Source organism: Aspergillus neoniger, assembly GCF_003184625.1.
Source record: "Aspergillus neoniger CBS 115656 unplaced genomic scaffold BO87scaffold_16, whole genome shotgun sequence".
Taxonomy (NCBI): Eukaryota; Fungi; Ascomycota; class Eurotiomycetes; order Eurotiales; family Aspergillaceae; genus Aspergillus; species Aspergillus neoniger.
The window spans coordinates 105,121-131,639 of NW_020291144.1; the positions used below are offsets into that span (position 1 = coordinate 105,121).

General features: G+C 50.9%; 9 protein-coding genes and 1 non-coding gene across 10 annotated transcripts; 8 read left to right on the forward strand and 2 right to left on the reverse strand.

Annotated features, from left to right (window-relative positions):
• Positions 1 to 430: 430 nt before the first annotated feature.
• On the forward strand, positions 431 to 3,035 carry BO87DRAFT_358822 (beta-glucosidase; the record flags this gene model as incomplete). Its single annotated transcript, XM_025621488.1, has 7 exons — positions 431 to 554; positions 608 to 801; positions 849 to 901; positions 959 to 1,181; positions 1,234 to 1,480; positions 1,530 to 1,692; positions 1,742 to 3,035. 7 exons carry the CDS (start codon positions 431 to 433, stop codon positions 3,033 to 3,035), a joined length of 2,298 nt encoding a protein of 765 aa, XP_025479646.1.
• Positions 3,036 to 5,567: 2,532 nt separating this feature from the next.
• Positions 5,568 to 8,368, forward strand: BO87DRAFT_334531 (ferric reductase family protein; the record flags this gene model as incomplete). The annotated part of the gene is made up of 7 exons (XM_025620449.1): positions 5,568 to 5,999; positions 6,051 to 6,091; positions 6,142 to 6,462; positions 6,513 to 6,742; positions 6,791 to 6,843; positions 6,893 to 7,014; positions 7,068 to 8,368. 7 exons carry the CDS (start codon positions 5,568 to 5,570, stop codon positions 8,266 to 8,268), a joined length of 2,400 nt encoding a protein of 799 aa, XP_025479647.1. The 3' UTR covers positions 8,269 to 8,368.
• A 273-nt stretch (positions 8,369 to 8,641) lies between these two features.
• Positions 8,642 to 9,530, reverse strand: BO87DRAFT_358829 (uncharacterized protein; the record flags this gene model as incomplete). The annotated part of the gene is made up of 1 exon (XM_025621489.1): positions 8,642 to 9,530. Exon 1 carries the CDS (start codon positions 9,455 to 9,457, stop codon positions 8,642 to 8,644), a length of 816 nt encoding a protein of 271 aa, XP_025479648.1. The 5' UTR covers positions 9,458 to 9,530.
• Positions 9,531 to 11,527: 1,997 nt separating this feature from the next.
• BO87DRAFT_425949 (uncharacterized protein) lies at positions 11,528 to 12,019 on the forward strand (the record flags this gene model as incomplete). Its single annotated transcript, XM_025627334.1, has 3 exons — positions 11,528 to 11,798; positions 11,861 to 11,907; positions 11,969 to 12,019. The coding sequence occupies 3 exons, from the start codon at positions 11,528 to 11,530 to the stop codon at positions 12,017 to 12,019; spliced, it is 369 nt and encodes a 122-aa protein (XP_025479649.1).
• Positions 12,020 to 12,407: 388 nt separating this feature from the next.
• On the forward strand, positions 12,408 to 12,493 carry BO87DRAFT_t138. The gene has a single exon. It is a non-coding gene; the product is annotated as a tRNA-Val (tRNA).
• A 440-nt stretch (positions 12,494 to 12,933) lies between these two features.
• Positions 12,934 to 15,861, forward strand: BO87DRAFT_53718 (transcription factor domain-containing protein). Its single transcript, XM_025629363.1, has 7 exons — positions 12,934 to 13,114; positions 13,185 to 13,269; positions 13,355 to 13,466; positions 13,567 to 14,498; positions 14,552 to 14,965; positions 15,021 to 15,259; positions 15,312 to 15,861. The coding sequence occupies exons 1-7, from the start codon at positions 12,985 to 12,987 to the stop codon at positions 15,677 to 15,679; spliced, it is 2,280 nt and encodes a 759-aa protein (XP_025479650.1). The 5' UTR covers positions 12,934 to 12,984; the 3' UTR covers positions 15,680 to 15,861.
• A 97-nt stretch (positions 15,862 to 15,958) lies between these two features.
• Positions 15,959 to 17,619, reverse strand: BO87DRAFT_406732 (MFS multidrug transporter; the record flags this gene model as incomplete). The annotated part of the gene is made up of 3 exons (XM_025626016.1): positions 15,959 to 16,135; positions 16,185 to 17,204; positions 17,302 to 17,619. 3 exons carry the CDS (start codon positions 17,617 to 17,619, stop codon positions 15,971 to 15,973), a joined length of 1,503 nt encoding a protein of 500 aa, XP_025479651.1. The 3' UTR covers positions 15,959 to 15,970.
• A 1,425-nt stretch (positions 17,620 to 19,044) lies between these two features.
• Positions 19,045 to 21,234, forward strand: rglB (polysaccharide lyase family 4 protein; the record flags this gene model as incomplete). The annotated part of the gene is made up of 4 exons (XM_025621490.1): positions 19,045 to 19,708; positions 19,776 to 19,867; positions 19,932 to 19,946; positions 20,000 to 21,234. The coding sequence occupies 4 exons, from the start codon at positions 19,045 to 19,047 to the stop codon at positions 21,218 to 21,220; spliced, it is 1,992 nt and encodes a 663-aa protein (XP_025479652.1). The 3' UTR covers positions 21,221 to 21,234.
• An 863-nt stretch (positions 21,235 to 22,097) lies between these two features.
• Positions 22,098 to 23,919, forward strand: BO87DRAFT_334546 (acyl-CoA dehydrogenase family protein; the record flags this gene model as incomplete). The annotated part of the gene is made up of 4 exons (XM_025620450.1): positions 22,098 to 22,701; positions 22,757 to 22,985; positions 23,039 to 23,407; positions 23,458 to 23,919. The coding sequence occupies 4 exons, from the start codon at positions 22,098 to 22,100 to the stop codon at positions 23,792 to 23,794; spliced, it is 1,539 nt and encodes a 512-aa protein (XP_025479653.1). The 3' UTR covers positions 23,795 to 23,919.
• An 820-nt stretch (positions 23,920 to 24,739) lies between these two features.
• Positions 24,740 to 26,151, forward strand: BO87DRAFT_334547 (proteasome inhibitor PI31 family protein). Its single transcript, XM_025620451.1, has 2 exons — positions 24,740 to 24,999; positions 25,065 to 26,151. Exons 1-2 carry the CDS (start codon positions 24,813 to 24,815, stop codon positions 25,955 to 25,957), a joined length of 1,080 nt encoding a protein of 359 aa, XP_025479654.1. The 5' UTR covers positions 24,740 to 24,812; the 3' UTR covers positions 25,958 to 26,151.
• The last annotated feature ends 368 nt before the right edge of the window (positions 26,152 to 26,519 follow it).

Consider the following 26,519-nt stretch of genomic DNA (forward strand, 5'->3'; position numbering starts at 1 on the left):
CATCCACGCGCAGCTCTGCACAGTACCCTATATGACGACTCATATCCTGCATTTCCCCGGATTTCCTCCACCGCAGGTGGAGACTTGCTAGACATTGTGGGACTCCGACAGCGGCATTTCTATCCCTCTACGCTGCCGGAAGTGGAGGAGAAGCGACGGTTCGCCTAATGTTACCCCGAAAAGGCCTCTATACTCCTCCTTTTCCCATTTGCGCCTCGCATGACATGGTCTAATCACACACCATTTGTATCCGTTTCCCGATGTTTATCCGCTAGTCTGGAAATCCCGCAAGTACGGGCACCGCAACTACACATTCACACTGATACATTCAATGTCACCCATGCAAATGTGAGGGGAAAGTGGCATTTAAATACCACCATGTGGCCAGCGTGCAACATGACCTGGCAGCAGTCAAGACAGCATCGCCAAAATGCACAGCATCAGTGCACTTCTCAGCTTGCTTGGGAGTCTCGCGCTCTCCAGCGCTGCTCCGTCACAGAACATCACTAGCGACACTTACTTCTATGGACAGTCTCCCGCAGTCTATCCGTCTCGTACGTGGTGTTTCCCCTTTCCAGGCACAGCCTTCACTAACGCCTGGCCAAAGCCGAGGGAACGGGTACTGGGTCGTGGGCTTCCGCCTATGAGAAGGCTAAGGCCTTCGTCGCTCAATTGACGGACGACGAAAAGGTCAACCTCACGGCAGGAGTAAGCTCCAAGACTGGCTGCTCAGGCTTTATTGCTGAGATCCCGCGCCTCAACTTTCCCGGTCTCTGTGTCAGCGATGCAAGCAATGGCCTGGTACGTATGGCCTTCATGCATGACAGGATATGTCTAATTTTTCGCAGAGGGGAACAGACTATGTCAACGGTTGGTCTAGCGGTATTCACGTCGGTGCCAGGTAACCTTTATGTCAACGAACGTCTCTACTGTTTCTAAAGCTAACATACTGATACAGTTGGAATCGAACCCTTGCCCGAGACCGGGCCAAGTACATGGGGCAAGAGTTTCACCGAAAAGGAGTGAACCTTCTTCTCGGTCCTGTTGTTGGCCCTCTTGGTCGGGTGGCAGAGGGCGGCCGCAACTGGGAAGGGTTCTCGAATGACCCCTACCTCACCGGAGCACTTGTATACGAAACAGTGCAGGGGGTACAGTCCTCTGGTGTTGGTGTCTCAACGAAGGTGAGAACTAGTCATTCATTGAGCGCCCACAGTATGGCTTATGGTTCAATAGCATTACATCGGCAACGAGCAAGAGACAAACCGAAACCCGGGAACGGTCAATGGTGTCGACGTGGCTGCCGTCTCGTCTAACATCGATGACAAGACAATCCACGAGCTCTACTTGTGGCCTTTTCAGGATGCCGTCCTGGCGGGAAGTGTTGCCATTATGTGCTCATATGAGCGGATCAACAACTCTTACGCTTGCCAGAACAGCAAGACACTTAATGGACTACTGAAGACAGAGTTGGGTTTCCAAGGTGAGGTTCTCCAACGCGGTCTCTACACAACGGTCTCTAAATATCCTAGGTTACGTGATTACCGACTGGGGAGCCCAGCATGGTGGAATCGCCTCGGCCAATGCTGGTTTGGACATGGTAATGCCTGAAACGACGCTCTGGGGGTCCAACCTCACCACCGCTATTTCCAATGGCACGATGGAGGCATCAAGACTGGACGATATGGCGACTAGGTGAGCTTCGTAGCTTTCTTTTCCAGTACGGCTAAGCTAATCGAATCAGGATTATCGCAACGTGGTATCAGTTGAACCAGGATACGGACTTTCCCACTCCCGGCGTTGGTATGCCAGCAACCGCCCAGTCGGAGCACCAGGCTGTTGTTGGAACGAGTCCCGACGAGAAGAGCACGCTGTTGGAGAGCGCAATTGAGGGGCACGTCTTGGTGAAGAATACTAACAATGCTCTCCCTCTTCAAACACCACAGCTAGTGTCTGTCTTTGGCTATGATGCCAAGGTCATTGATTCTTTTGACCTTGCTTCTCTTGTTCTGAGTACCAGTCCTCTCTTCCAAAATTACACTCTCTGGGTGGGCGGTGGCTCGGGATCGAACTCACCGGGATATGTCATTGCGCCACTCAATGCCATTCAGCAGCAGGCCTACGAGGACGGCACATCCGTGCTGTGGGACGTCAGTGCTCAAGACCCGGAGGTGGATCCCACGTCTGAGGCGTGCCTCGTCTTCATCAACAGCTATGCCACGGAAGGATATGACCGCTCCGCATTGACGGACGACTACAGCGACACCTTGGTCACGAATGTAGCAAGCAAGTGTAACAACACCATTGTCGTCGTCCACAACGCTGGCATTCGCTTGGTGTACAACTGGATTGATCATGAGAATGTCACTGCCGTCGTCCTGGCACACCTGCCAGGTCAGGACACCGGCCATGCCTTGGTAGACATTCTCTACGGGCGGGCCAACCCCTCGGGCAAGCTTCCATACACCATCGCCAAGCAAGCCTCGGATTATGGCTCCTTGCTGCATCCATCGGAACCACAGACGCCGTATGGCTTATTCCCCCAGTCAGACTTCTCTGAGGGGGTCTACATCGACTACCGGGCCTTTGACAAGGATAACATCACCCCGCAATTCGAGTTCGGGTTCGGCCTTTCGTACACCACCTTTACCTACTCGGGGCTGAGCATCGAAAAGACCAACGAGGCGACCTCCGAGTATCCCCCGTCGGCCACTATTCAAGAAGGAGGAAATCCTCGGCTGTGGGATGAGTTGGTCACAGTGACGGCCGAGGTGCAGAACAGTGGATCGGTTGACGGGGCGGAGGTGGCCCAGCTGTATGTGGGGATACCGAATGGGCCGGTCCGTCAGCTGCGTGGGTTCGACAAGGTGCTTCTCTCCGCGGGCGAGACAGCCCAGGTGAGCTTCTCGCTGAATCGGCGCGACTTGAGCACTTGGAACGTGGAAGCGCAGCAGTGGCAGCTGCAATCGGGCACGTATCAAGTGTACGTGGGACGGTCGAGTCGTAATTTGCCATTGACGGGGGAGTTCTCTATCTAAGATAACCAGGATGATCATGATTGAATGTTAGCATAAATGTGAGCAGCCTGCTCGGGTGATCTAATATACTGCTGCTTATGTGTATTTTGTCTCGGGCGAAGCTTGCCTCAAATGATCAAGCGGAGGTTCCGGGTCATTTATCTGTTGCACATTGTCTCGGCATACCACGAGCACTGGTAAACCAAGGCATGTCATCCAATCGCCCTCTTGATGCCCTGATAACCGCCACAAAAACCCCCCTGCCGTAAGTGTAACGTAGCGCGCATCCCGGAGCGGGGTTATCACCAGTAGAAAGTGCAGCGACTAGCCAGGGTCAGCATGCCGGCATGAATACGAATGGTTGAGATTCTTCTCCCCGACAGCTGCGGGGTTCTAGCCCGGAGGTTCATGGTTGCCCTGCTGACCCTATTTATAAATCCCTTTCCCCTCTTTCTCCAAGACCACGATGAGATATTTCTATTATGCATCGCAACAATGCCTTCTGACTCCCAGCAGGACTCAAGCGCTCTAGGCCCCGAAAGCCCTAATGGCAACAGCCTGTCGTTAGATGTCCTCATTGTAGGAGCCGGATTCAGCGGCATCTACTGTCTACATGAGTTAAGAAAGCTGGGACTCAAGACTGTCATCTTACATCAAGCTCCTTTGCTTTGAATGAACATTTGAGAGGCGGGATTTGGAAAGCGCATGCACCTCCACAGGACCCCTGTATCTAAAAAGATAAATACCCCAGGGCAGAGACTATCGTCAATCGGACTATATAGCATCGCACAATCTTGCACCTATACCCTCCACATCACCAGCAGCACCAGTGAAGCTGTCAACAGCTATGCTTCAGCAAGACGATATAGGCTACTTCAGCGTGATTTCATCACATGCTACGCGAATTGTCATTCTTGATGATCTATGATAACTCGATAACGAAGCCTGGACAATACATATATCTTCTTATTTTCCTACCGGTTGACTCCAGTCTGTCCAATATTGAGCGGGATGAGCAACAAGGGACAGCATGGGAGCTGACGCCGCTAACGAACCCCAAACGAGGCTAGTTTTTCCCCTGACCCGAAGGTTTCAGCGTCCTTGGCCAACTCAGGGCGGATGCCCAGGTGCTCTTCGTTGGTAATTACAAGCAGTTATCACCCCCAGTTTTTACCGGTCCTGGTGAGGTGGCGTGGGCCAAGTTACCCTTTGAGCGTCTGGTAGACAAGAAATACTACCAAACACTGCTGAATATATTCTATAGGTCTCATTGCATCATATACCATCGGACCTCAGAGACTTATTATAAGAGCAAAGTTCGATCTTTCAAAGGATAAGCTTACTATCAATGTTAAGGTAGGCCAGCAAAAACCCCTGCTGGTCAAAATAGGAACTCACATACAGACTTTATCCGGCCTCTCTCACTTTCTCCATCTCAGGCATATCGAGGATAACACCAAGAAAAATCCCGCTGGATCACACCCGCGCGAAGCCGAGCTGGGGGTCACACTAGCGAAAACCCTCATTGACGGAGGCTGTCCCATGATCCTGAGACGACAATCAGATACTTTCGACCTTAAAGACCCCTGCTTGACTTATTTACGGATGCAGGCTGCGCTACAGCTATCGACGCCCCGCACAATTGAACGAGCCGAACATCTGGTCAGCACCGCCGAGAAATATGATGCGAACGACAATATCCTGAATACACTGCCGGTATTGAGGTCATTCAGAAAGCGCCGAGGCAGGCTAAAGAGGGTCATTAATTTTTCCGGGTGACGTTGCCTTGGTAGTGGCTCGTTTATTTTATTTGTTGCTTGCTTTCCATATACGCACTTGCGAGGTCGCGCACTACATGATTTACGCTGCGCTTTGATGCTGGTATTTGCTTCTCATCTACATTGGTAGCCGACAAAGCCTACCCTTCGTTTTGCGCTACATTTTTGGCACAGCCTGGAGATACGCTTGATAATGTCGTTTAGATCATGTACAAATATAATCAACATCTTCCATTCTCCGTTAGATCCTAATAACATCATGTGAAGGGGAACAGTCATCCAACTTTTGCCGTTGGATCTGAACAGAATCCCAATTAATTCCGCTGAATCGCGTGTTCCAGCCTGAGGCAGAAGGGATGCTGCCTGGATGTAATGTAGCGAATCATAGCTCGGGCGCTATCAGATGGCGCGATCAGATTAGATAGGCCCCATCCCGATGATCACGAGGTTGGCTTAACTGTGTTCATGTATGTCCGACTGTCCCGTTCGGGAGTATTCCTCCGAGTTTATTTCGAGGTTCCGTGTAGATATTCGTTATCACGATAGAACATTGAGACTATGCTTCGCTAGTCAAGGCACCGGGCTTTGCACCTGTACCATACATTCCATCTCTCAGGACCACGTGGGTCTCAGACTTCGCCCCCGGCCGGACTCGGTCGGAGGGTGCGGGCGACTCGGTCACGCCCCACTCGCACTCAGCCATCTCCGAGCTTCGTGACTCTGCTTGTCTTTCCCCTCTTCAATCATCACTCACTCCATCCGGATCCTCGATGCCATGCTGTCCACCAGCTGGCTTTTCCTCCTGGTATACTTGGGGCTGGCCTGCGCCGGCCGGCCGCCAACCGACGAGGGATGCGTGACGGCGGTGTACACCGCCCTGGGTTATCTCTCTTTTTCCGGCGACCCGGCCCAAGGAGCCTGGGAGGCGCGCTGTCAGAACCGGCTGAAAGTAACTTCCACGTATGCCTCGGCGGATGTTTACTGTACGGAGGAGGAGCAAGCCGCCGGATTCGCTCAGTTGCAAGGCTACTGCCTGGAATATGGCAAGGTCGAATTGATGCCTCGAGAGCAGGTGGCCGAGAATCTCACTCACGATGCGCTCAGTCGCATGCCTGTCGTTGAATATGGGCAGATTCCAAAGTCGCAGCGCATGCCTACTGCGGTTCTCATCTCTCCGACCTTCTATCGTCGGACCTTTGACACGATTGTATGTTCTTGGTGATGACTACAACCACTCTTCTAACCATCATCTGCGCAGGATACTTGGCAATTCGAGGTTTGGTCGCACAATGCATTTGGGTAAGATAGCAATGCTCCGTCATGCGCAACAGTGAAACTGACCGAAATAGCTTATTAGGATATGCATTCTGGGTCCTCGTCCTCGCGGTTGGCATCTCCCATTGCCTCGTGCGGCACATCTTCCACGCGGTAGACATTCAGGCAGGGCAGTGGGCGCGATCCCGCGTGAGATGGCTATGGATACCGCTAGATGGAATATATCACTGGTTGCAAACTCATCTTGTGGTACCGGCCCCATTGTCATCGCCACGGCGGAAGCTGCTGTGGTGGACGTTTCCTACGCGCATTGAAGCAGTGACCGTTTTGTTGTTCTGGGTATTGAGCGTTGTCGTCTGCACATTGGAGTACCGGCCAGTTGAGGGAAATCTCTAGTACGTTCCTCAATTTATGGACACGATGCAGCATAACTGACGGTATTCAGTTGGCCTTCCATACCAGATCAAATTATGCGCTATGCCGCTGACCGAACCGGTGTCTTGTCTTTCGCCAATCTCCCGCTGGTGTGGCTCTTTGCCGGACGCAACAACATCTTCATTTGGGCGACAGGATGGAGCTTTGGGACATTCAACTTATTTCATCGACATGTTGCGTGGGTTGCTACTTTGCAGGCTGTCGCGCATACCCTCATCTACCTTGTCATCATGTACCAAAGTATGTTTCTCACATCTAGTCTCAGGCACATGACTGACAACATTACAGAAGGCAACGTGATCAGGAAGCTTCACAAGCCGTATCTAATCTGGGGAACACTTGTAAGGCTTCACCCAAACCACTGTTTGTTTCAAGACTAACGATTTGTAGGCAACCGTCGTGATGGTCGCTATTCTTCCCTTTGCCATGCAATGGTTCCGCCACCGGTTATATGAGACATTCCTACTGCTACACATCCTCTTTTCCATTGCTCTTCTATTAGGTTGCTTCTAGTCAGTGCCCTCTCACCTATTCTCATTAACATTCACTAACCACTTTATTCCAGCCACACAATCATCTTCGAAGGCCACGACTACTGGAACTACCTCTGGCCTGCAGTAGCCATCTGGATCGTCGACCGATCCCTGCGCCTAATCCGCCTCATCTACTGCAACATCCACGTACGAGCCAACGCCGGAAAAGGCGTCCAGTACACGCGCAGCACAGCAACCTACGACCCATCATCCGACGTCATTCGTCTAGAAGTGACCCCGGGATCAGCTCACATCCGCCCCTCTCCGGGAGACTTCTACTACCTGTACCAGCCCTTCCGACTGACCGGTTGGGAAAGCCACCCATTCACACTCGGCGCATGGTCCTACGACACCCACGACCGCAGATTCGTCTCAACAAAAGACAACGAAGTAGACATAGACGTCACCCAAGTCCCCCTCCTCTCCGACCCATCCTCACCAGGCACAACCACCCCCGACGAAACACAGCTCAAGCACCCACAACAGCACCAACGTAACCGCCATATCCAGCAGCAAATCCCCAAATTCATCTTCTGGATCCGTCCGTACGACGGCTGGACCCGCTCCCTTCGCCAGCAATGCATCAACTCCCCCGATCTAACCACCACCACAACCATCCTCCTCGAAGGGCCGTACGGCAACCACTTTCCACTGTGGAGCTACGAATCTGTCCTACTAATAGCGGGAGGAACGGGCATAGCAGCCGCGGTACCGTATATCCAGGATCATATTGTACGGTCATCTACCGAGTCAGAGCAGATCCTTTCTTCGAGTAGAAAGGACGGCAACACGACACAGACGAAGGATATGCGTCTAATCTGGGTAACCCGCCAAGAAGCATTCGCGCAGCAGGTGGCAGTGAAAGAATTAGCGCCTGCGTTAGCGAGGGATGATTTCCGGGCGGAGTTTTATTGCACTTCGTCCTCAAATCCCGCTCCCGCCAGGTCCGGCGATGACGACGACGACGGAAGTGATACAGATACAGACCGGCGAAGTAGCCGCGACCATCTTTGGAAGGGAGACACTGGGAACATAAATTTTCTTCCCGGTCGGCCGAATCTGGAATCGCTCGTCCTCGATCACGCGCACGAAGCCCAACTCAGTGAATCATCTGCTGTGGTACTGGTATGTGGGCCTTCCGCGTTGGCGGATGAAGCGCGTGCGGCGGTGCATTTGGCGATGAGACGGGGGTATAGGCGTATACGCTATGTGGAGGAGTCATTTAGTTGGTAGGTTACTGTTCAGGATGAAATTACGAGGTTATGAGTATTGTTGATATTTTCATTGCAATGGAGTGGAAATGTACATAGTTATGGGCTCGTATATCTACAACATGGCGTTCATAGACTGAATTTCAACTGATGACTCAACTGTCCATCTACGACATGTATCTCTGACTCTCTAGCCAAGTACATGCTATAATTTCATTAGGGCTATTGATACATGTCCGACGGTATGCGACAGCCGAATCACCATGAAATAATTACATTGTCATTTCACATCAATCTCATACTACTTGCTTTAACCCATAACTGAACAATAACCCAAACCCTCATTCAATAAGCACCAACAACACATCCAACTCGCAAACAAACAGACAGCATCCTTACCAACAAGTCAACGTCACCTTCTCATCCACCCACCTCTCCCCACCCCCAACCACCACCTCCCGAAAAACCCACTCGCCGACATTCGCCCTCGGAATCGTCCATCCCACGGCAGGTTTCTCCCTCTCCGTGCCCACACGAACTTTTTCAAGCCCATACCCCGACCCCAGCATATGATCCCCAGTCAACAAGCTCCCTGGCCTGACGATCACCACTCCCCGAAACAACTCCCTCGCCTCCCTCTCCGCCAACATCTCCTCCATCACCCACTTATCCGCATGCGGCACATGCAGCAGCCCATGATACACCCGCCGGAACAAGAACGGCACATCCAACTGCCTCTGGCTCGGATCGACGCCCATACCAGAGAGAACGGTTAGGAGCGGCCGAGCTATAAGGTTCGCAGGGAGTAGGATCTCCGGATATGTGTTGTAGATATCCCGCAGCGCTGTGAGGAGTACCCGCGTCGCTTCCTCGCAAATATGCGGCTGGTCAAATTCGAATGCCCAGCCACGAAGTTGTCCTGTGGCGCCGATGCCGGAGATAATTTGGGAGACTAGGGTTGGAGTAGAAGAGGATGGATGTAGGAGAAGTGTGTTCTTCACGGCTTCTGGGTCGGTCGCATCGCCGGTGACTATACGGAGCCGGGAGTCCAGGGTCTCTTGGTTTATATTTTGAGTGCGGAGGAGGGCTATAAGCTTGGATGGAGTGCGGGCTAGTGCGACAGCGTGGTAGCCATTCTGTAGGGTGTGGGCGAGGCAGGCGTTGATACAGCCGCCTGTGGCGCCGAGGAAGGCGATGGTTGGTTTTGACATGATGTACACCTGAGGAATCAAGGTTAAGCTTAATGGGGAAAAGATAGCGAGGCAAATTAGTCGTGGACAGGTGACAGGGTGGTTAGATCTTGTCAAGGTCGGTCGAGGTGGTGGGTTTATATCTGCGGCAAAGGATCAGAAAGTCTCCGTCGCCGGACGGAACTGAAGGAAGATGTGCTGGGATCATTATCCTCCCGCAGAGGGATCGATGACCGTGGCTGGATTATCTACTTAGAACGGGGCACGTTTGTTTTTGAGAGGTAGTGTATTTGCTGTGATGGACCGATACAACGCTTCTGCTACTTGTGTGTTGTGTGTTCTGCGTTCTATGATATTTAGATAGGGTTCGGCGGTGCATGTGAAGCCTTCTCGGTCCACCAACATAGGTGTCAAACGTGTGTATAGCATACTTAAAATATTTCTATTGTGCTCGTTAACTTGTAACTATACGACTGGTGAACAATGTATTTGAAAAATTCAATGTGTGTCAATGTATGCCCGCATGGCCGTGATTTCTGCGAATACTTTTGTTTTGAGGTCATGCTTGGTTATGATTCGGAGGTAGAATGTCGAAGTGTGGTTGCTTATTATATTACATGTCGTACTTGCATGTTTCCATTGGTTATGCAACGATATATTACAAATAACATACCTGATGTTACAGTCTCCGACGGCAGCCGACAGACACCACCGTCGTAGTGCGACTCGAACTGGTCCGTGAGATGTGAGTGTCCATCTCCCCAGAGTACTACGCAACCCTAGATAGCGTGACAATAGGCACGGCTATCATTACATCCAGTAGCCCAGGCAACTGAATACATGGATTCCTGCTAAGATAGTATAGGGTGCAGCCATAACCAGTGACTGTCAGTTGCGTATAGCTCCTTTACACTGCTAATTGTGTACTCCGTATAGTGTCCCTAGTCGGCAAAGTGGAGATGATGTTTGCAGTCTGCTGACTTTTGTTCATGCACCCAAAGTGCTAGTCAGTCGATCTCAAAGATCTATCTGCATTGTTGAGGAAATGATAGTCACCAGGTGGTCAGTGCTTGCTGTTGAGACAAACATTATTCTCCATGTTGCGGACTATCTTGGGACTGACTTGTGGACCCACAAATGAGCACTATTCTTGGCTAAATCCCCTGTTCTAAAGCGAGCTATAACTTGCTTCTTTCAATTGGGAGATGGTTGTATCCACCATATCAAGGAAACTTTGTGTTGTTCTCCTCTGGCTTCGTGGAGCTAGCGTGCAGGTGTTAGAGATAGTATATTCGACTCAATGAACTATCATAAACACTGATGTATTAACCCGACAAGCATTCTTTGATCGCAGATATACCGGAAAATAGCTAGGATAATTTGTTATTCATCCGAGGGCTCATTTCTGAACAACTGACACATTTTGCCTTCCAGACAATCTTTTTGGGCGATTTTCTGTGATATCAGACTCATCCGGTGGGTCACACATGAGATGTCACGAACTCATGTGTCTTCCGGATACCACTCCGTACCTATGCTAGATCCGTCCACAAATCGCATGAGGTTCGGAACGACATCTGCTGCAAGTGATATGTCATATATATCCCCTGAATATCATGCATCTCTGTGGGGATTTGCCCCGAACACAGCTCACTAATCCCGGAATGTATGCAGAGGTTGCATAAGCGATTCATGCAGGAGTAACTACGTTGGCGAGGACTTCGCTACACATATCCTCGATGTCAATTGAATAGTCCTTGACGATCTTTCTTCCGAGAGAACTTCAGCGCTGTAGAATGCGCACTGCCACCACCAAGACTATCCTCATGCAAGGAGTTAGTCTGATTTCTAGACAAGAGTGTGTTGAATCCTAATCGGCGGTTGAAAGCTTCATCATCGCAGAGGTTTTCAGAGGGCCTTAATATTCCATACTAAAGGGCATCCAGGTGCAGCTCAACAACTATAAGAAGGCATCTCGCAGCCATCCTTCCAACCCATCAACAGCACAATCCAAGATTTTCTCTTGTCTATCTCACACATCACGCAAACAATCTACTACTCGTCTTTACCTCTATCCAACCATCAATCATCATGAAGTTCTTCGCAGTTGCTACCCTCATCGCGGCCACCGCCATGGCCGGTGCTGTCCCTCGAAGCTACCAGTGGATCAGCCACAACGACCGCTCAGAATCAGGACTCGGCAGCTCTCTTGCTCAGAATAGCTGCGGAACGAACAATGTAAAGTGCTGCCAGGGTTTCAGTCCAGAGCATGGCCTGTCCCGCCAAGATGAGAGTCGCTTCCGGGCCGGATTGGGCGAGGGTGTACCCGGCGAATTGCAAGGTGGAAACAACTGTGGCCCTTGTAAGTTGGTCTCCTTAAAGTGTTTGCTAGGTATAGAAGCTGATCAATTTATCCAATAACAGGCGGCAATGAAGAAGGATCTCGGAGCGTTGCCTGCTGCTCTGAAGGCGTGAGTGACCTGGATTCCTTACCAGGTCAGATGAAAGATACTGACAATCACCTTGACACAGAGCAATAACCTCATCAGCCTCCCATGCATTGCCATTGGGCGCCTGATGTAAATGTCACTCTTCGCTGGGCGAACATCCCGGGGCGACTCTCTCAGCTAATGCTGGATAATGTACAGTTGGGTGGTATCAATGGGGTCAGAAGATGATTTGTTGATGTTTGCGCGTCATAGTATTTGAATGTTTTGGAGTTCGTTACTCTTCTTTATTGGCCCTTTCTTCGTTAGTTGTTGTCTAAGTACAGAATCTTCCTCGGTCACTTGGGAGTCCGTTTATTCTATATAACCTTGAGTTGATCGAAGCTCAGGACTCAATATACCTTGGTTTGTTGACATAGTTTTAAGCGTCCGTGTTGAATTACTAGGCTGGTAGGAAGCAAGGCTCGAGTTGCGCAGAGCTTGAGCAGGAGATGCCCTTGGAGAGTATAGAATCTTTATCATCAGACCGATTGGCCTAGTGGTTTTAGGGCGTCTGTCTTACATAATTGAAGCTCACAGAAGGTCCCCGGTTCGATCCCGGGATCGGTCATTTGTTTTGTTTTTTACTCACATAACTTTTTGCTCTCATGCTTTTTTAATAGACTTTTATATTGATAGGTCTTTCTTTTGCTAGTCAGGCTGGCATTATGGAGCTCTTCAGTCAATGTTTCAAGTTTTCCTTCATCACTCTGTGCAATATACTTGCTGGGACACTTCGGGAGCCATTCCGGGCCAACAAAGCCCGCCTATAGTCAGTCAGTCCACTGCAATCAACTTACGCAAGTACGACGAACATGATGTGCACATTGCGTGAACCTCGACATGTTGAAATCCAGTACAGCAGGAATTAAATTTTCCTCCCTCAATACGAGTTCAGTAATCCGTGGCTGGCTCATGTCAATTTAGTCATCCGGCCTCCACCGGAAGAGATCCCGTTCCCCGCGACCCCGGATTTTCTTCCTTCTGCATCGCCCCAACTACTTGCTGTATCTCCGGGGTCTTTTGTCCAGGATCGCATGACACCCCAGATACCTCCCCACCATGTCTAGCGTGCAAGACTCTCATGTTCGTCATTCCGACAGCTCTGGTCGCCCCAATAAACGTCGCAAAGTCGCAATTGCTTGCGACGAATGCCGTGCTCGGAAGGTCCGTTGTGACGGGAGACAACCCGGTGCGTATTGCCTCACTTGTGTGACTCTTCCGAGAGACCCAAGTTACGTCGCTAATCTCTGAGTGCCAAGTCTGTGGGCCGTGCGCAAAACGAGTGGACCAGGGAAGCCAATGTGTTTACACTGGGGAATTGGAGAAAAAGCGAGCAGTTCGCAAGTGAGTGCCCTTCTGGCTGCCTCAGGCACTAACGGGCTCCTTCCCGATTTGTCCACCCGAACTAACACTCTATTCATCATGGCAGTTACATCGAAAGTCTGGAAAGCCGGATCAAGCATCTAGAGAGTCCTCGTTCCTTTTATGACAGTGGAGAAGGAGGGCCTGCGCAATCTTATGATGGCTCGGACCAGTTGCAGGTAAGCTACTCTTTGCTCCGTTGCCTTCCAGCATCCCAGAATATACCACCTACCGCCTGTGAGAGTAGTAGTATGTTCAGGTCACACTCACACTTTGCAGCATCATACCTCGCCCTCTTTGGAGGTGCCCGTTTGCCAAAACCGACCTAGGAGCATTATTTCTACAACTACGACGAATGCGGACCATCTTTCTCCGGCGCGAAGCACCTCACAATGTACACCCAAAGGGAATCCCCATCTTGTCACCAGGCACACTACCTATCAATCACCAGCCTCGCTGGATCAGTCGCTTCGACTGAAAGACCCAACGGACAGTGTCAATGCCATGATGGGTGCCGTGGAGGATGAACGTCCCACACAGGGCTTTTTTGGCAGCTCCAGTGCTGCCAGCTTTATCCGTCAAATCAAAACTGCCATAGATAAGAAGGTATCCTCGCCGAACCGCCACACTTCGGATTCGATTCTTGGGGTCGGTCCGCCTCCCAGTTTGATGGCCACGAAGAAGCCACGGTTATCCACAGTCCCCAACTATGTCCTCCCTCCACGAAAGACGGCAGATAGCCTCATGGGGGTTTACTGGGAGTTTGTTTTCCCACTATATCCACTCGTTGACAGCCTTCAGTTGAGAAGAGAGTATGAGATGATTTGGACTGGGGAGGCTCTTCAATCTGATGAAAACATGCTTATGTGTACCGTCAATGTCATTTTTGCACTGGCCTGTCAACTGGCTGACTTTATCCCACCAGAGGAGCGAGAGGCTTCTGCAGATGCATTCTTTACTCGTGCAAAAGATCTTCTTCAATTCAACCTCTGGAACACAGGCTCCGCTGCTCTGATTCAATGTCTGCTTCTAATGGCTCAGTATTTGCAAAGCACCGACTCCGCCCATCAGTGCTGGATTGTCACCGGGCTGGCTATCCGCAATGCCCAAGGCCTTGGCTTGCACCTTCCCCAGACGATCGCTCGTCTACATAATCCCCAGGAGCAACAGCTGGCTCGCAAAATATGGCACGGATGTGTCCTGATGGATCGGTACGTGACTTCAATCCAATCAGTCGTTCTGTTCAAATATTGACATCGTGTAGAGTTATATCCATGACATTTGGGCGCCCTGCCATGATCTCCAAGGCGTCATGCGGATCGGTCCCTCTCCCGGCTACGGTGGATGAGGAGTATATCCCTGCAGTCTCTGGGTCCGAGGTGACTCAGCCAGCAGACCGACCGTCAGTCATGGCATTCTATGCAAAGTCTCTTGAGCTTTATGAAATCCTGAACGATATCCTGTTGAGTCTGTACAGTCCGACAACCGATGAAAGCCCAGAAAACATCTATGACTATTACTTCAATAAAGAAGCAAATCAGGGAGAGCGGACGATATTCGAACTCGACCGGGCACTTACGAAGTGGTCCCGAAGCCTACCATCACACTTGCGAGGTGAATCTCATCTGGGGGGCGGATATACAGTTTTCTACCACCAAAGTGTTGTATTGCGTGCAAGGTATGTTGCCTAGTATGTGTTAATTGGTCAATTGCCAAACTAACCCTCTTACAAGATTCCTTCACGTAAGGATGCTTCTCTTCAGACCCATCCTGTCCAGATACTGTACTTCACGTGAGATCGGGATTGCGGATCCGATGATTTCCCTGCAAGACTCTTTTCCTCAGCGAGTTGCACTGCAATGCTCGACCATTTGCGTCAAGGTCGCGCAAGAGGTTATCGGGCTAATACACAGTAATATGCCCGCCGATGGAAGTTCAGGCCCTCTTCCTGCTTGGTGGTACAACATCCTGTGTGAGTAGTCTAGCCCTGGTGAATAACTGTCAGCGAATCTCATGATGTACAGACGTTTATACCGCTGCCACCGTCCTCATAGCCGGTCGTCTCTGTCCTACTTTATTAGAAGAGGTGACTGAAGCTGCAATCACGCAGTCGTGGGAAAACGCTTTGGAGGTATTGCAAAGATATCATAGCCACAGCACGTCCGCCCGGCGATGTGTTGCAGCTCTCGAAATTCTCTACGAACGGGTAGTATCCGAAGGGCCTCCACTCCATGACCACCAAACGAGCGCTTTCCCCACGAACCCTGCGTCTAATGGTCTCGGCGATCTTTCTTTAGGGGAGGGTATCAATTCAATACTGTTGGATAGCCTTGACTTCCCAGACTTTCAAGATATGTCATGGTTGAACAGTGTTCCCAGCAACCTCTTCTGAGCAAGCTTCCTGATGGTGAATTCCTTTCTACATACGCACTTTGCAGAACCAACTTTGTTTCTCGGTCTGCTACACGAGTGTGAATTTGAAACTTGTTTCGAGCAAACCAGGTAATTACAGCATGGCGTCGGTCTAAGCAAGGCAGCTGTGGGAGAACGTAATGTCCTTTCTTCAATAAATTCACGACGTATTCAGGGCTGTAAGTCATTCAAGACAGAGCTGACAAATATTGCTACTTCATTTTGTACATCACTAATTCTATAGTATAGGTTCTTCCATGCCATGATCACATCAGTCCGTAACATCATCCTGCATCTTCTGGTCTGCGCGCGTAGCAACGAAATGTATGGCGATGATTGGGAGAAGTGCGCAGACTCCGATGATAGCACACATGACACCAGCTGCACCACCCAAGCCCAAAGCCTCGAACATGTCAGGGAAATAGAAAGGACCGATCTGAAACCATTAGCGAAGAACCACTAACGCTTGGTGCTCTTTGACTTACAAAACCATAAACATGTCGAAAGACATTGATGCAGACGCCGATACTGGTCGATGCTTCCTTATAGCTGTCGATGGCGAACGAAATCAGGATTGTCGTTATGATTTGGTTTCCAAAACTGGCGATTGCTGCACCGACACATGGGGTCACGTTCCAGCTGGTAGCCTTCTGTAGCTGGAAGCCCCATACGAGAAGGCCGGCAATGACAGTGGCAATTCCAATGTATGAGAGCCATAGCCGGTCTGCAGGGCGGTGATATCCTCTTCTTTTATGCATGACTTGCAGAAACCGGTCTGACATGGGGCCACTCAACTGCTCGCCGAGGACACACCCGATAATGATAGCAATGAACTGCAGACCAATTTGCTGCGAATCGAAGTCAAACTTCTCACCAAAAGCGATTGGCATTTCAACAACCAGAGCAATGTTTCCATAGCAAAACACTATAGAATGAGCGCATGCAGGAATCAGCACCCTAGGCAGCCTCGTAAAAAGAAGTGGCTCGATGAATTCGCGAATCTTAAGGGGACGAGGGTTGATCCGGCGAGGGATAAACTTCTGTACGAAGCGAGATCTCGCCACCGCTGCATCAGAAGGACCACCTTCGGCCGGAATGTATAGCGTTTCTTCACCCAAGAGCAGGTAAGCGATGAACTGCCCGAAGTTCATAATGGCGAATATCCAGTAGATCCACCCAAACCCAATGCGCTTTGTGACAAATCCCATGATGAATGGCCCACCTGGAGTTCCAAGGGTCAACATAAGTGTCCACCATCCAAGTTTCTGGGCTCGCTTCTCTGGCTCACACAGCTCCGTGATCACACCGCTGCCTATTCCAATAGGAGGAGAAATCAGGACTGCTGTGAGCACTCGAGTGACCATTTGTGTTCCGTAAGTAGTACAACGAGCTCCGCCGATATTGCAAACCATACTTCCAAGGACCGAAAACAGGAAAACATGGTATCGTCCGTAGGTAGAGGTAATAGGTCTCCAGAAAAGGGGACAAATCCCTAAGAGCAAGATCTGTATGGATGATCGATGTGAGTCGGGCGATCCTTTCAATATAAATGAGGAACGAATGGACTCTGTCAAGGGAGGAAGAAGTAACGATATCACGGACCTGGACAGAGGTAAGATAACTGGCTTGTGGCACGGTTACGTTGTACCTTTCAGCCATGATGTCGTAGGCCGGTATAATGCCGGCCGCCATGAAGGTTGCAGCCATCGAATGAAAGGCCACCATCAGGATTTGGGCATTTTTCTTCCAGACAGGCCAATTCTGAGGGTTGGTGGGAGAGGTATCTGTCCAAGAGCTCCTATTGGGCTGCTGGTCAGGTGGCGTGGGGGATACATTCTCAAGATAAACCTCTTCATGGCCGTTCTTCTTCAGTGTGTCAGAGCGGGCCATGTCGGTGCCCATGGATACTTCTTCTGTCATGGCTGCAGAAAAGATTATGTTGGGCGCAGATCGAGGCGTCGAGGTATGGGTGGTAAAAGAGATTAAAGCCAGAGGCAGCGGTGTTGGTGAGGACTAACACTACCAACAGCTCTATGCAAAGATACTAGTCTTCAGCCTACTTTATATTCCGGGCAGCCCTGCACCGCGGTGTGCGTTCCGGTCCCCTTGCAGGCCATGGCCACGGGACTGGAGCTGAGCCAAGCTGAACGCCATATCAACAGAGTGCACGGTCCTTGGGCAGCTGGATGCCAAGAAGGTATATCATGCGGATCATCACCAACTAACCACTGATGAGAGGAATTGATTCCGAATTCTGAGCTCAGTAGTGGCCAACAGCCTGCTACCCGAGGTTATACACTGCAGACCCAAGCCAACGTTGACCGGGATGGCATCCGACGGAATGTTCGGTGACGGGCGTCGGATGCGGGTCCGTTGATCTTCGTCCCAACTTTATAAGACCCTGATGTTGTCGCGAGTCTGGGGGAAGCTAGTTGCTAGCATGTACCAGGGTTCAGGGGGTCTTGATCCGGGGTACGGATGGATCCCCGCATTTGACTGGCTCCAGATCTAACTTTGCGTGTCGGAAGTCTATCGGCTAGATTCCCGGAAATGGCTCTGAATTTCGGATGTCGTCTTGGCTGGATTGATCATGTACTGTATGGACGTGTGGTTAGTTCTGTATTGAGTCCAGGGGTTCAAGGAGAACTTTCAATGAAGACTGACGCGACTGATGACACTTTGATGGACTATCCGGCAGTGAACACGGCACTTACCATCGCCATTGACTTTGGTCGTAGGGATCTCCTTGGGGAGAGTGCTTTGCGCAAGGACATGTCTTTGGTGCCAAACCCGGCTATCCAGGATAGATGTGGATGCATGGCAGAAACATTACTGATATAGTGCTCTGCTCACAGCAGACTAGAGCTTTCGATACCAGTGCACCTAGTAGTAGCTCATGATAGCTTCCCCACAAAGACAGTCTATGAGGGGATCGAAGCTACAAAAATTATCGGGGCAATGCTGGCCGAGCTATTTCTCCGGTGAATGACTGGCAACAATTTCTCCGTCTCGCTTGGCTGCTAAATCCCCGCGATTTACCCCAGATTCTAAGCGACAGCCTCTGCAGCCATTGACGGGCACTTAAACACCCTCAAGTCACTAATTTCTTCCTGTCATGCAATCACACACACTTCTTGGCCCTGCACAACAACATCTGTCAATCTCCTCATTCGGGGTAATGCAATCCGCACCTCAGCACTCTCACCACCACAAAAACTATAAGATGGCATACAATCTATTCTCCACAGAACCCTCCAATCCCACATACAGGGTGCATATCCATCTCCTCCAGACAGCACCACCACCACCACCACCACCACCACCACCACCACCACCACCACCACAATGCGCCTCCTCCACCCCCTCATCCCAACCTCCCTCCTCCTCCCCCTCACCACCGCAACCCTCCACACCACCCAAACCAACACCACCATAACCCTAACCAACAACCGCCTCACCGCCAACTTCTCCAAATCCCAAGGCCGAATCACCGACCTCTACCTCGACAACCAAGACCTCCTGGGACCCCAATCCGGCGACACCGGCGTCGGCCCCTACCTCGACTGCTACTGCATCCCCTCAGGCTTCTACACCCCAGGCTCAACCTCCCCAACGCTCCAGCTCCTCACGGGCGTCGACAAATCCGGAACCCACTATGCCGGAGTCCTCATGGACGAGACCTACCCCCCGACAGGCCAACACTTCCAACAATACTGGTTCCTGCGCGACGGCGAAACAGGCCTACACACATTCAGCCGATTAGCGTATTACAACCGGACGACGCCATTCTTGCGCAACTTGCAGGAGTTCCGCACGCTGTTTCGGCCAAACACGGAGCTTTGGACGCATTTGACGTCCAGTGAGGAGCAGACTGCGCCGTTGCCCAGTACCAAGGCTGTCGAGGAGGAGGTTGTCGTGCAGGATGCTACCTGGACGTTTAATAATACTCCCGGTGATGCGTATTATGTTCAGTTTGCGGATTATTTTACTAAGTATACGTTTTCGAATGGTATGTTGTACGTTTTTTATGGATGTGGTTTTTGGGGGGGTATGGCTGACTTGTGGCTGTTTACTAGCGTGGAGGGATAATTCCGTTCATGGCATGTATGCTGATGGGAGTACCTCGAATGGGAGTACGTTTGGGGCTTGGTTGGTTATGAATACTAAGGTATGTCGTATCCTCGAAAGTTTATTGGATTCGTGGCTAATGAGGCAACTTGTGTTTGGTTTAGGATACTTACTACGGTGTATGTGCTTGCGTTCTCTAGCGGGGGAAGGAATGTACTGACGACCTGCTTAGGGCCCCCTGCACTCGGATCTCACGGTCGACGGCATCGTCTACAACTACCTCGTGTCCAACCACCACGGTGAAGGCACTCCCAACATCACCTACGGCTTCGATCGCACCTTCGGCCCTCAGTACTATCACTTCAACGGCGGAAAGGGCTCCACTGCGTCTCTGAAGGAGCTGAAATCTGATGCAGAATCCCTAGCAGACCCGAGCTGGAACGTCGACTTCTACGACTCCATCGCCAAACACGTCGTCGGATACGCCCCCTCCAGCCAACGCGGCAGCGTTCAAGGGAAGATCGAGCTTCCCAAAGGTGCCACTAGACCTATCGCGGTCCTGACCGTGGACGGACAGTACTTCCAGGACAACTCGGTGAACTCATCCTCATACCAGTATTGGGCTGAGGTCGACAACTCCGGACAGTTCAACGTGGACCACGTCAAGGAGGGACCCTACCGACTCACTGTATACGCCGACGGCATCTTTGGCGACTTCGTACGCGACGGCGTGCAAGTGAAGGCCGGCAAGAAAACCACTATTGAAGAAACCTGGGAGGCAGAGTCCGCAGGCACCGAGATCTGGCGACTAGGCACGCCAGACAAGTCTTCCGGGGAGTTTCGACACGGCGTTGCGAAGGACCCTACACACCCGCTTCACCCTCCAGAGTACTTGATCTACTGGGGTGCATACGACTGGCAGTCGGACTTCCCTGACGGAATCAACTATACCATCGGCACCAGCGATCCCGCAACCGATCTGAACACTGTCCACTGGTCAGTATTCGGGCCGACACCGAACGATCCGCGCGTCGAATACGATACCACGCACGACTGGACGATCAACTTCCCTCTGAGTGAGGACGATCTCGCAGAGCGGTCCAAGGCCACGTTGACCATTCAGTTAGCGGGAGCGAAAGCGGCCTCCGGCAACACAGACGTGTACAATGCGTCGGAACCATATGCCAATCTCGCCTTGGAGAGTTACATCAACGACCAGGCGGAGCCCCTGACCCTTCTAGTTGGGTTCAATCAGTCAAGTAGCTGCATTGTCCGGTCGGCTGTGAGTTGCTATCAGGTCCGCTCGCGCATGGAGTTCCCGACGGATTGGCTGAAAGTCGGCAATAATGTTTTGACCTTGCATCTCCCGTACAATGCGACAGATACTGAGACGGCGATTTTGCCGGCGACGGTGTATGTGCAGTATGATGCGTTGAGGTTGGAGGTTTCGTAGAGGGGTAAGGGTGTATAGTATAGACTGTTGTCGAACTTTATAGGCAATCTGCAGGTAGCAAAGAGACCGTGATGGGTGCTGCTTTTAGTGCGATAATTTGAAAAGAACAATTCCACAAGCGGAAAAGTCAGAGAATATAGGAGTGATGAATCTATAGTAGTTTACTATCAGCTTACCATTTCAATTCTTAGCAGGCGGTGCATGTTGTAGACAGCGGCCATTGACCATAATAACTGTGTAAACACTTGTCTCCGCAGTCGATAGCGGCCAGAATCCTATCATCCTGTCTATCATTGGCTCTGAAGAAGCTCGAGCCACTCAGCTGTGTCAATTCTCATAATTGAGATCATACGCCACGCCACCAATCTGAGCCAGTGATGGTCCGTTCCAATGTCAGCATAACCGAGGCAGTTCCGGGTAAATTGGCCGATTGCCTGATGGTGAGCATCACGCGCCGTTCTGCAGATACGACAGGTCATTCACTTTGCTATCACTGCTTCACATGCAGTGCGCGATCGCGTCTTGGTTCTTGTAATATTGACTTCTTTATTGGGGACACAAGTTCGAGTTACTGTAAGGTATATGAACAATAATGAGAAAGGCGAAGAGGGTCCAAAGCTGAAGCTAACCGTGGTCTCGGTGAACTTTCAGATGATCGGCCTTGTCCTAATATGGTAAAAGCCTCGGCCCATCGGGGCATGCTTTAAGGGATACTAATCCACTCGCATTGATTGGCAACAATGACTTAAAACCAGACCGTGGACGGATTTACTTCCCCGCATTCTTCTTCTGCAGCTCTTGTTCGATTTCTGCAAGGCTCTGAGTTTCTTTTTGTTTGTTGTGGTATTTGAAGCTGTGACATAGCAACAACGCGACCATGTCGAAGACCTTCACCCGCGCCGAGGTTGCGCAGCACAACACGGAGGATTCTGTTTGGTGCATTATCGATCACCGCGTGTACGATTTGACCGATTTCATCGATGCACATCCCGGTGGCAGTGTGGTTTTGAACCAGGTCGCAGGCACGGATGCCACGGTCGATTTCTATAATCTTCATCGACAGGAAGTCCTCGAGAAATACAAGGATCTTTGCATTGGAACGGTAGCCGGCGAAACCCCAGAAATTGTCACCCCCGAGCCCGGCAGCCTGAGCCAGGTTCCCTACGCCGAGCCTCTGTGGCTGCGTCCGCAATTCAAGAGCCCCTACTTCAATGACAGTCATCGCCGACTCCAGAAAGCTCTCCGGGAGTTCACGGATCGCTATATTACCCCTGAGGCACAGGAGAAGGAGAAGGATGGCACCTATATCAGTCAGGAGTTGATCGATCGCATGGCGGAGGCAGGAATTCTAGCAATGCGCCTGGGTCCGGGAAAGCATTTGCACGGGCGGAAGCTTCTGGGCGGTGTCATCGATGGAAAAGAATTCGATTACTTGCATGATATGGTGCTCTCGCAGGAGTTGGTGAGATCTAATGCTCGAGGTTAGTTGGCTCTTCATGTTGGCCTGGGCCGGTGGGACATTGTACTGACTGTTAGCAGGCTTCCAGGACGGTAACATGGCAGGCATGTGTATTAGTTTGACTGCCGTCCAGCAGTGGCTTCGTAATGAGCCTCTTCGGCAGAAGATCACAGACGAGGTTCTGTCTGGAAAGAAGAAGATGTGTCTGGCGGTTACAGAGGCATTCGCCGGTAGTGATGTCGCTGGTCTTCGCACAACCGCGAAGAAAACCCCGGACGGCAAGCACTTCATCGTGAACGGAACCAAGTACGTATAGCTCGGTCCTTCGATCAGAGATACAAAACTTACTTTTATGCCAGGAAATGGATCACCAATGGCATGTTCTGCGACTACTTCGTCACTGGCTGCCGAACCGAAAAGGGTTTCTCAGTGCTCCTGATTCCCCGCGACGAAGGAGTGGAGACTAAGCAGATCAAGACCTCCTACTCGACAGCAGCTGCCACCGCGTTTGTTCAGTTCGAGAACGTCAAGGTCCCTGTGGAGAACCTTCTGGGTGAGGAGGATAAGGGTTTCATTGTGATTATGAGCAACTTCAACCACGAGCGCTTTATGATGTGTTGCAGTGTGGTCCGCATGTGCATGACCGTTGTGGAGGAGTGCATGAAGTGGTGCAACCAACGCATCGTCTTTGGCAAGAAGCTGATTGAGCAGCCTGTTATGCGGCAAAAGTAAGTTTCCGACGTTTTTGACGGGTCTCCAACAGGCTAACATATCTCAGACTTGCCCGAATGATCTCACTTTGCGAATCGAACCAGGCCTGGCTGGAATCTATTGCATACCAGATGTGCAACATGACCTATGCGCAGCAGTCGGCTAATCTGGGTGGTCCCATCGGCCTGCTGAAGTCTCATGCCACCCGCTCCGCACAGGAGATCGCCGACCTTGCGACCAACATCTTTGGTGGACGGGGTTTGACCCAGTCCGGCATGGGTAAGGTCATTGAGATGTTCCACCGGACATACAAGTTTGATGCCATCTTGGGTGGCACGGAAGAGATTCTGGCCGATTTGGGAGTTCGTCAGGCGATGAAGAAGTTCCCCAGGGCAATGTTGTAGATATTGCATTCTTAATCGAAGGCCCTGCGGGACAGGGTATAGTTTACAGTCATCGGGTATTGGTCATCTGCCCTTTGCATAAGATTTGATTGTACACAAAGGTCATTGAACCAATCTGATCCTCGAGGTCGTGCTATCATCGTCTGTCCATCATAAGCAATTAGAGAAGCGTTCGTACTTCTGAAACGGGTTCGAGGAATTGATAGATGCCGCCACCAATAGCAGTCGGCTTATGGCACAGGTTCCTGCAGGAAGTAAGGTTTTCAGACTCGAGACATGCTCGGAGAGTTCTTTGGGTTTTGTGATAAAGTTGAAACTGTAAGTCTTTAAATAGCTCAAGCAATGTTGCAGCTGTCCGGTCGTCTCTTCTCTATGTCAAGCATGAGATTCTCAAAGAGAGAAGCGACTAGTAGGTTCACTGCTTTGGTGGATGTCCTTATCACTCTCCTGTGTCACCCCAAGCAGCCTCGTTGGTTAACGTAATCGGGTGCTAACCCCCTATGTCATTGGCAGATCCTCGTCCGAGCATTTTCTGTAATCTCATGCTTATAAGTTATCCTCTAGTAAGGAGTAAATGCATGGTGTGATGGTATGTAATTAGAGTGGAAACTTAACAGTGGTTGATCTAATCAGTTCATCATTGTACTACTACTAAGAGCAGTCTTAATGAGCCGTGAAATATATATGTAGTAACAAGTAAATCATTAAACAACTCTAGCCCAGTCTATGGTGACATTCATTGACTTGGCAAAACGTCCAGTAGGTCAAAACTAGTAGTTGTATTCTAGATGTATTAGCACCATTAAACTAATATGTGAAGTGACAGATTGACTGTAGTATAGTAGTCGATGGTGTTATCTATCTGGGAAGGCGCGATCCTGACTAATCATAGATCTGAGGTTCTCCGCAGGCTGCAATGGAGTCGTAAGCGCCCTCAAGTCCCCTCTTAAATACAGACATCTTCACACTCACATCTCACACCTTCTCTTTTCAGAAACCATCTTTGTCATTCATCAAGATGGCTGAAAGCACTGGTTCCTTAAGCTCGGACAGTGTGTTGGCGATCGCCGCAACAGCTCTTCGTGCAGATGGGGCCGCGCCGCCTAGCCTCAAGACGCCATACGAGGCGATCGCTCTAGTCGGCCATGCGTCCATGACAGCAGTCGGCTTCCGCTTAGTTGGACTTGGGGAAGACCACACGCTAGGTACGTGCGATGCGAACACTGCAAGGTAAAGAAATACGCCTTACTGATAATTCTCAACCTCTCAGAGAATCAATCCGATAGCCCCTCACTCCCCGCAGAATGGAACGCCAACACGGCCTTTGCTTTCCGCTACGCCCACTCACAGTCATCGATGCAATATCTGCTCAAGATTAGCCGACTCGGGAATAACGCTGTCATTTTTGCCTTGGCTTTGGGCGATGACAGAACGACATCCTTCGATCTTCCGGTGAAAGACTACGTCTCCGAATCCGCGCTTCCCTTGCCCCCTACCGCCGAGGATCTCCCAGCAGCACTTCGCGAAGCATTTATATCTCCCTCTCGTATTCAGGACTTGATCGGATTATTCAAGATCAACGTCATTCAGAAGCTGGCGCCTGGACTATATAAAGAAGGCTACGAAGATTCCGACCAGCCACAGGAGACGTTGCGCGAAAGAACTCTGGAAAGACCTCCACGCCATGATCCTCTACGAGACGATCCGATGCCCCAACCCGCTCGTCCGTACCCATTTGACGACCCCCTGGCGGTGCCTCCCCGACGACCCGTCCCAGCTGGGGATTTTCCGCCACCAGGATTCGAGGATGAGTTCGAGATCCAGAGACCGCCTCGAGGATACCCGGGAGGTATGGGAGGAAGAAACCCGATGAACATTGGAGACCGAGATTTGTACCCAGCGGGACTAGGCCCGAATGATCCTTTGCGAGGAGGTATAGGCCCTGGGCTGGGAGGTGGCGGCGGTGGTGGTATGCACCCCACGTTCGATGATCCTCTGTTTGGTGGACCTCGTGGACAAGGGTACGATCCTCAAGCACCACCAGGATCGCGGTATGATCCGGTAGGGCCCGGACAAGGGGCACCATTTGGACGAGGACAGGGGCCGTATGGGGGACGCGGGTTTGGCGGAGGGTTCGGAGGATTTGGTGGTGACATCATTTAAGCGCGGCGGCTGAGGCTTGGGGGCGGAATTTTTGCAGACCAAAGTTTGTTTGAAAACTACACGGTACATAACTAGTTAGTGCACGACGTGATGACACAGAATGAGTGATGATATGATTTTTGTATGTATATGAATGTTGAAATTGGTGTTATTCTGTCATGGAACAATTGAGATGTTTGATATCAAGCAATCAGTAAATTCAATGAATGTATTGTTGTTTCTGTTCCCTCCACACCAATGCTTTTTGTGGCGGGTACCATAGAAAGCTGTAATAATTTCTGGGGCAAGAAAAGGGCAGAAAAAAGAATAAGAACAGGGTAAGTGTGGCTGATGCACAAGCTGGAAGGGGAAGGCGGGCGGTGTGGCGCACGGACTTGGGAAGCCCAGTTTTGGGCGAGTTTTGCACGACCAGCAAGAACATACTGCTAGTTGTACCTCTGACCACCACCACTACCAGCAGCAGCCACCAGCGACCACCGCCATCCCAGCTCACACCTCCCTTTCCTTATTCTCTCTTGTCATTCCCCTACCCCCCAACCTTTTCCCTTCATCTCTTCCTTCC

What these genes read in the sequence shown, in the direction of transcription:
- BO87DRAFT_53718 (XM_025629363.1), top strand. Translation starts at nt 12,985, where the DNA reads ATGTCTAGCGTGCAAGACTCTCATGTTCGTCATTCCGACAGCTCTGGT. An exon ending in TTGTGACGGGAGACAACCCG is followed by an intron (nt 13,115 to 13,184) that starts GTGCGTATTGCC and finishes CTGAGTGCCAAG; the next exon opens with TCTGTGGGCCGTGCGCAAAA. An exon ending in GGATGTGTCCTGATGGATCG is followed by an intron (nt 14,499 to 14,551) that starts GTACGTGACTTC and finishes GACATCGTGTAG; the next exon opens with AGTTATATCCATGACATTTG.
- BO87DRAFT_334547 (XM_025620451.1), top strand. Translation starts at nt 24,813, where the DNA reads ATGGCTGAAAGCACTGGTTCCTTAAGCTCGGACAGTGTGTTGGCGATC. An exon ending in TGGGGAAGACCACACGCTAG is followed by an intron (nt 25,000 to 25,064) that starts GTACGTGCGATG and finishes TCAACCTCTCAG; the next exon opens with AGAATCAATCCGATAGCCCC.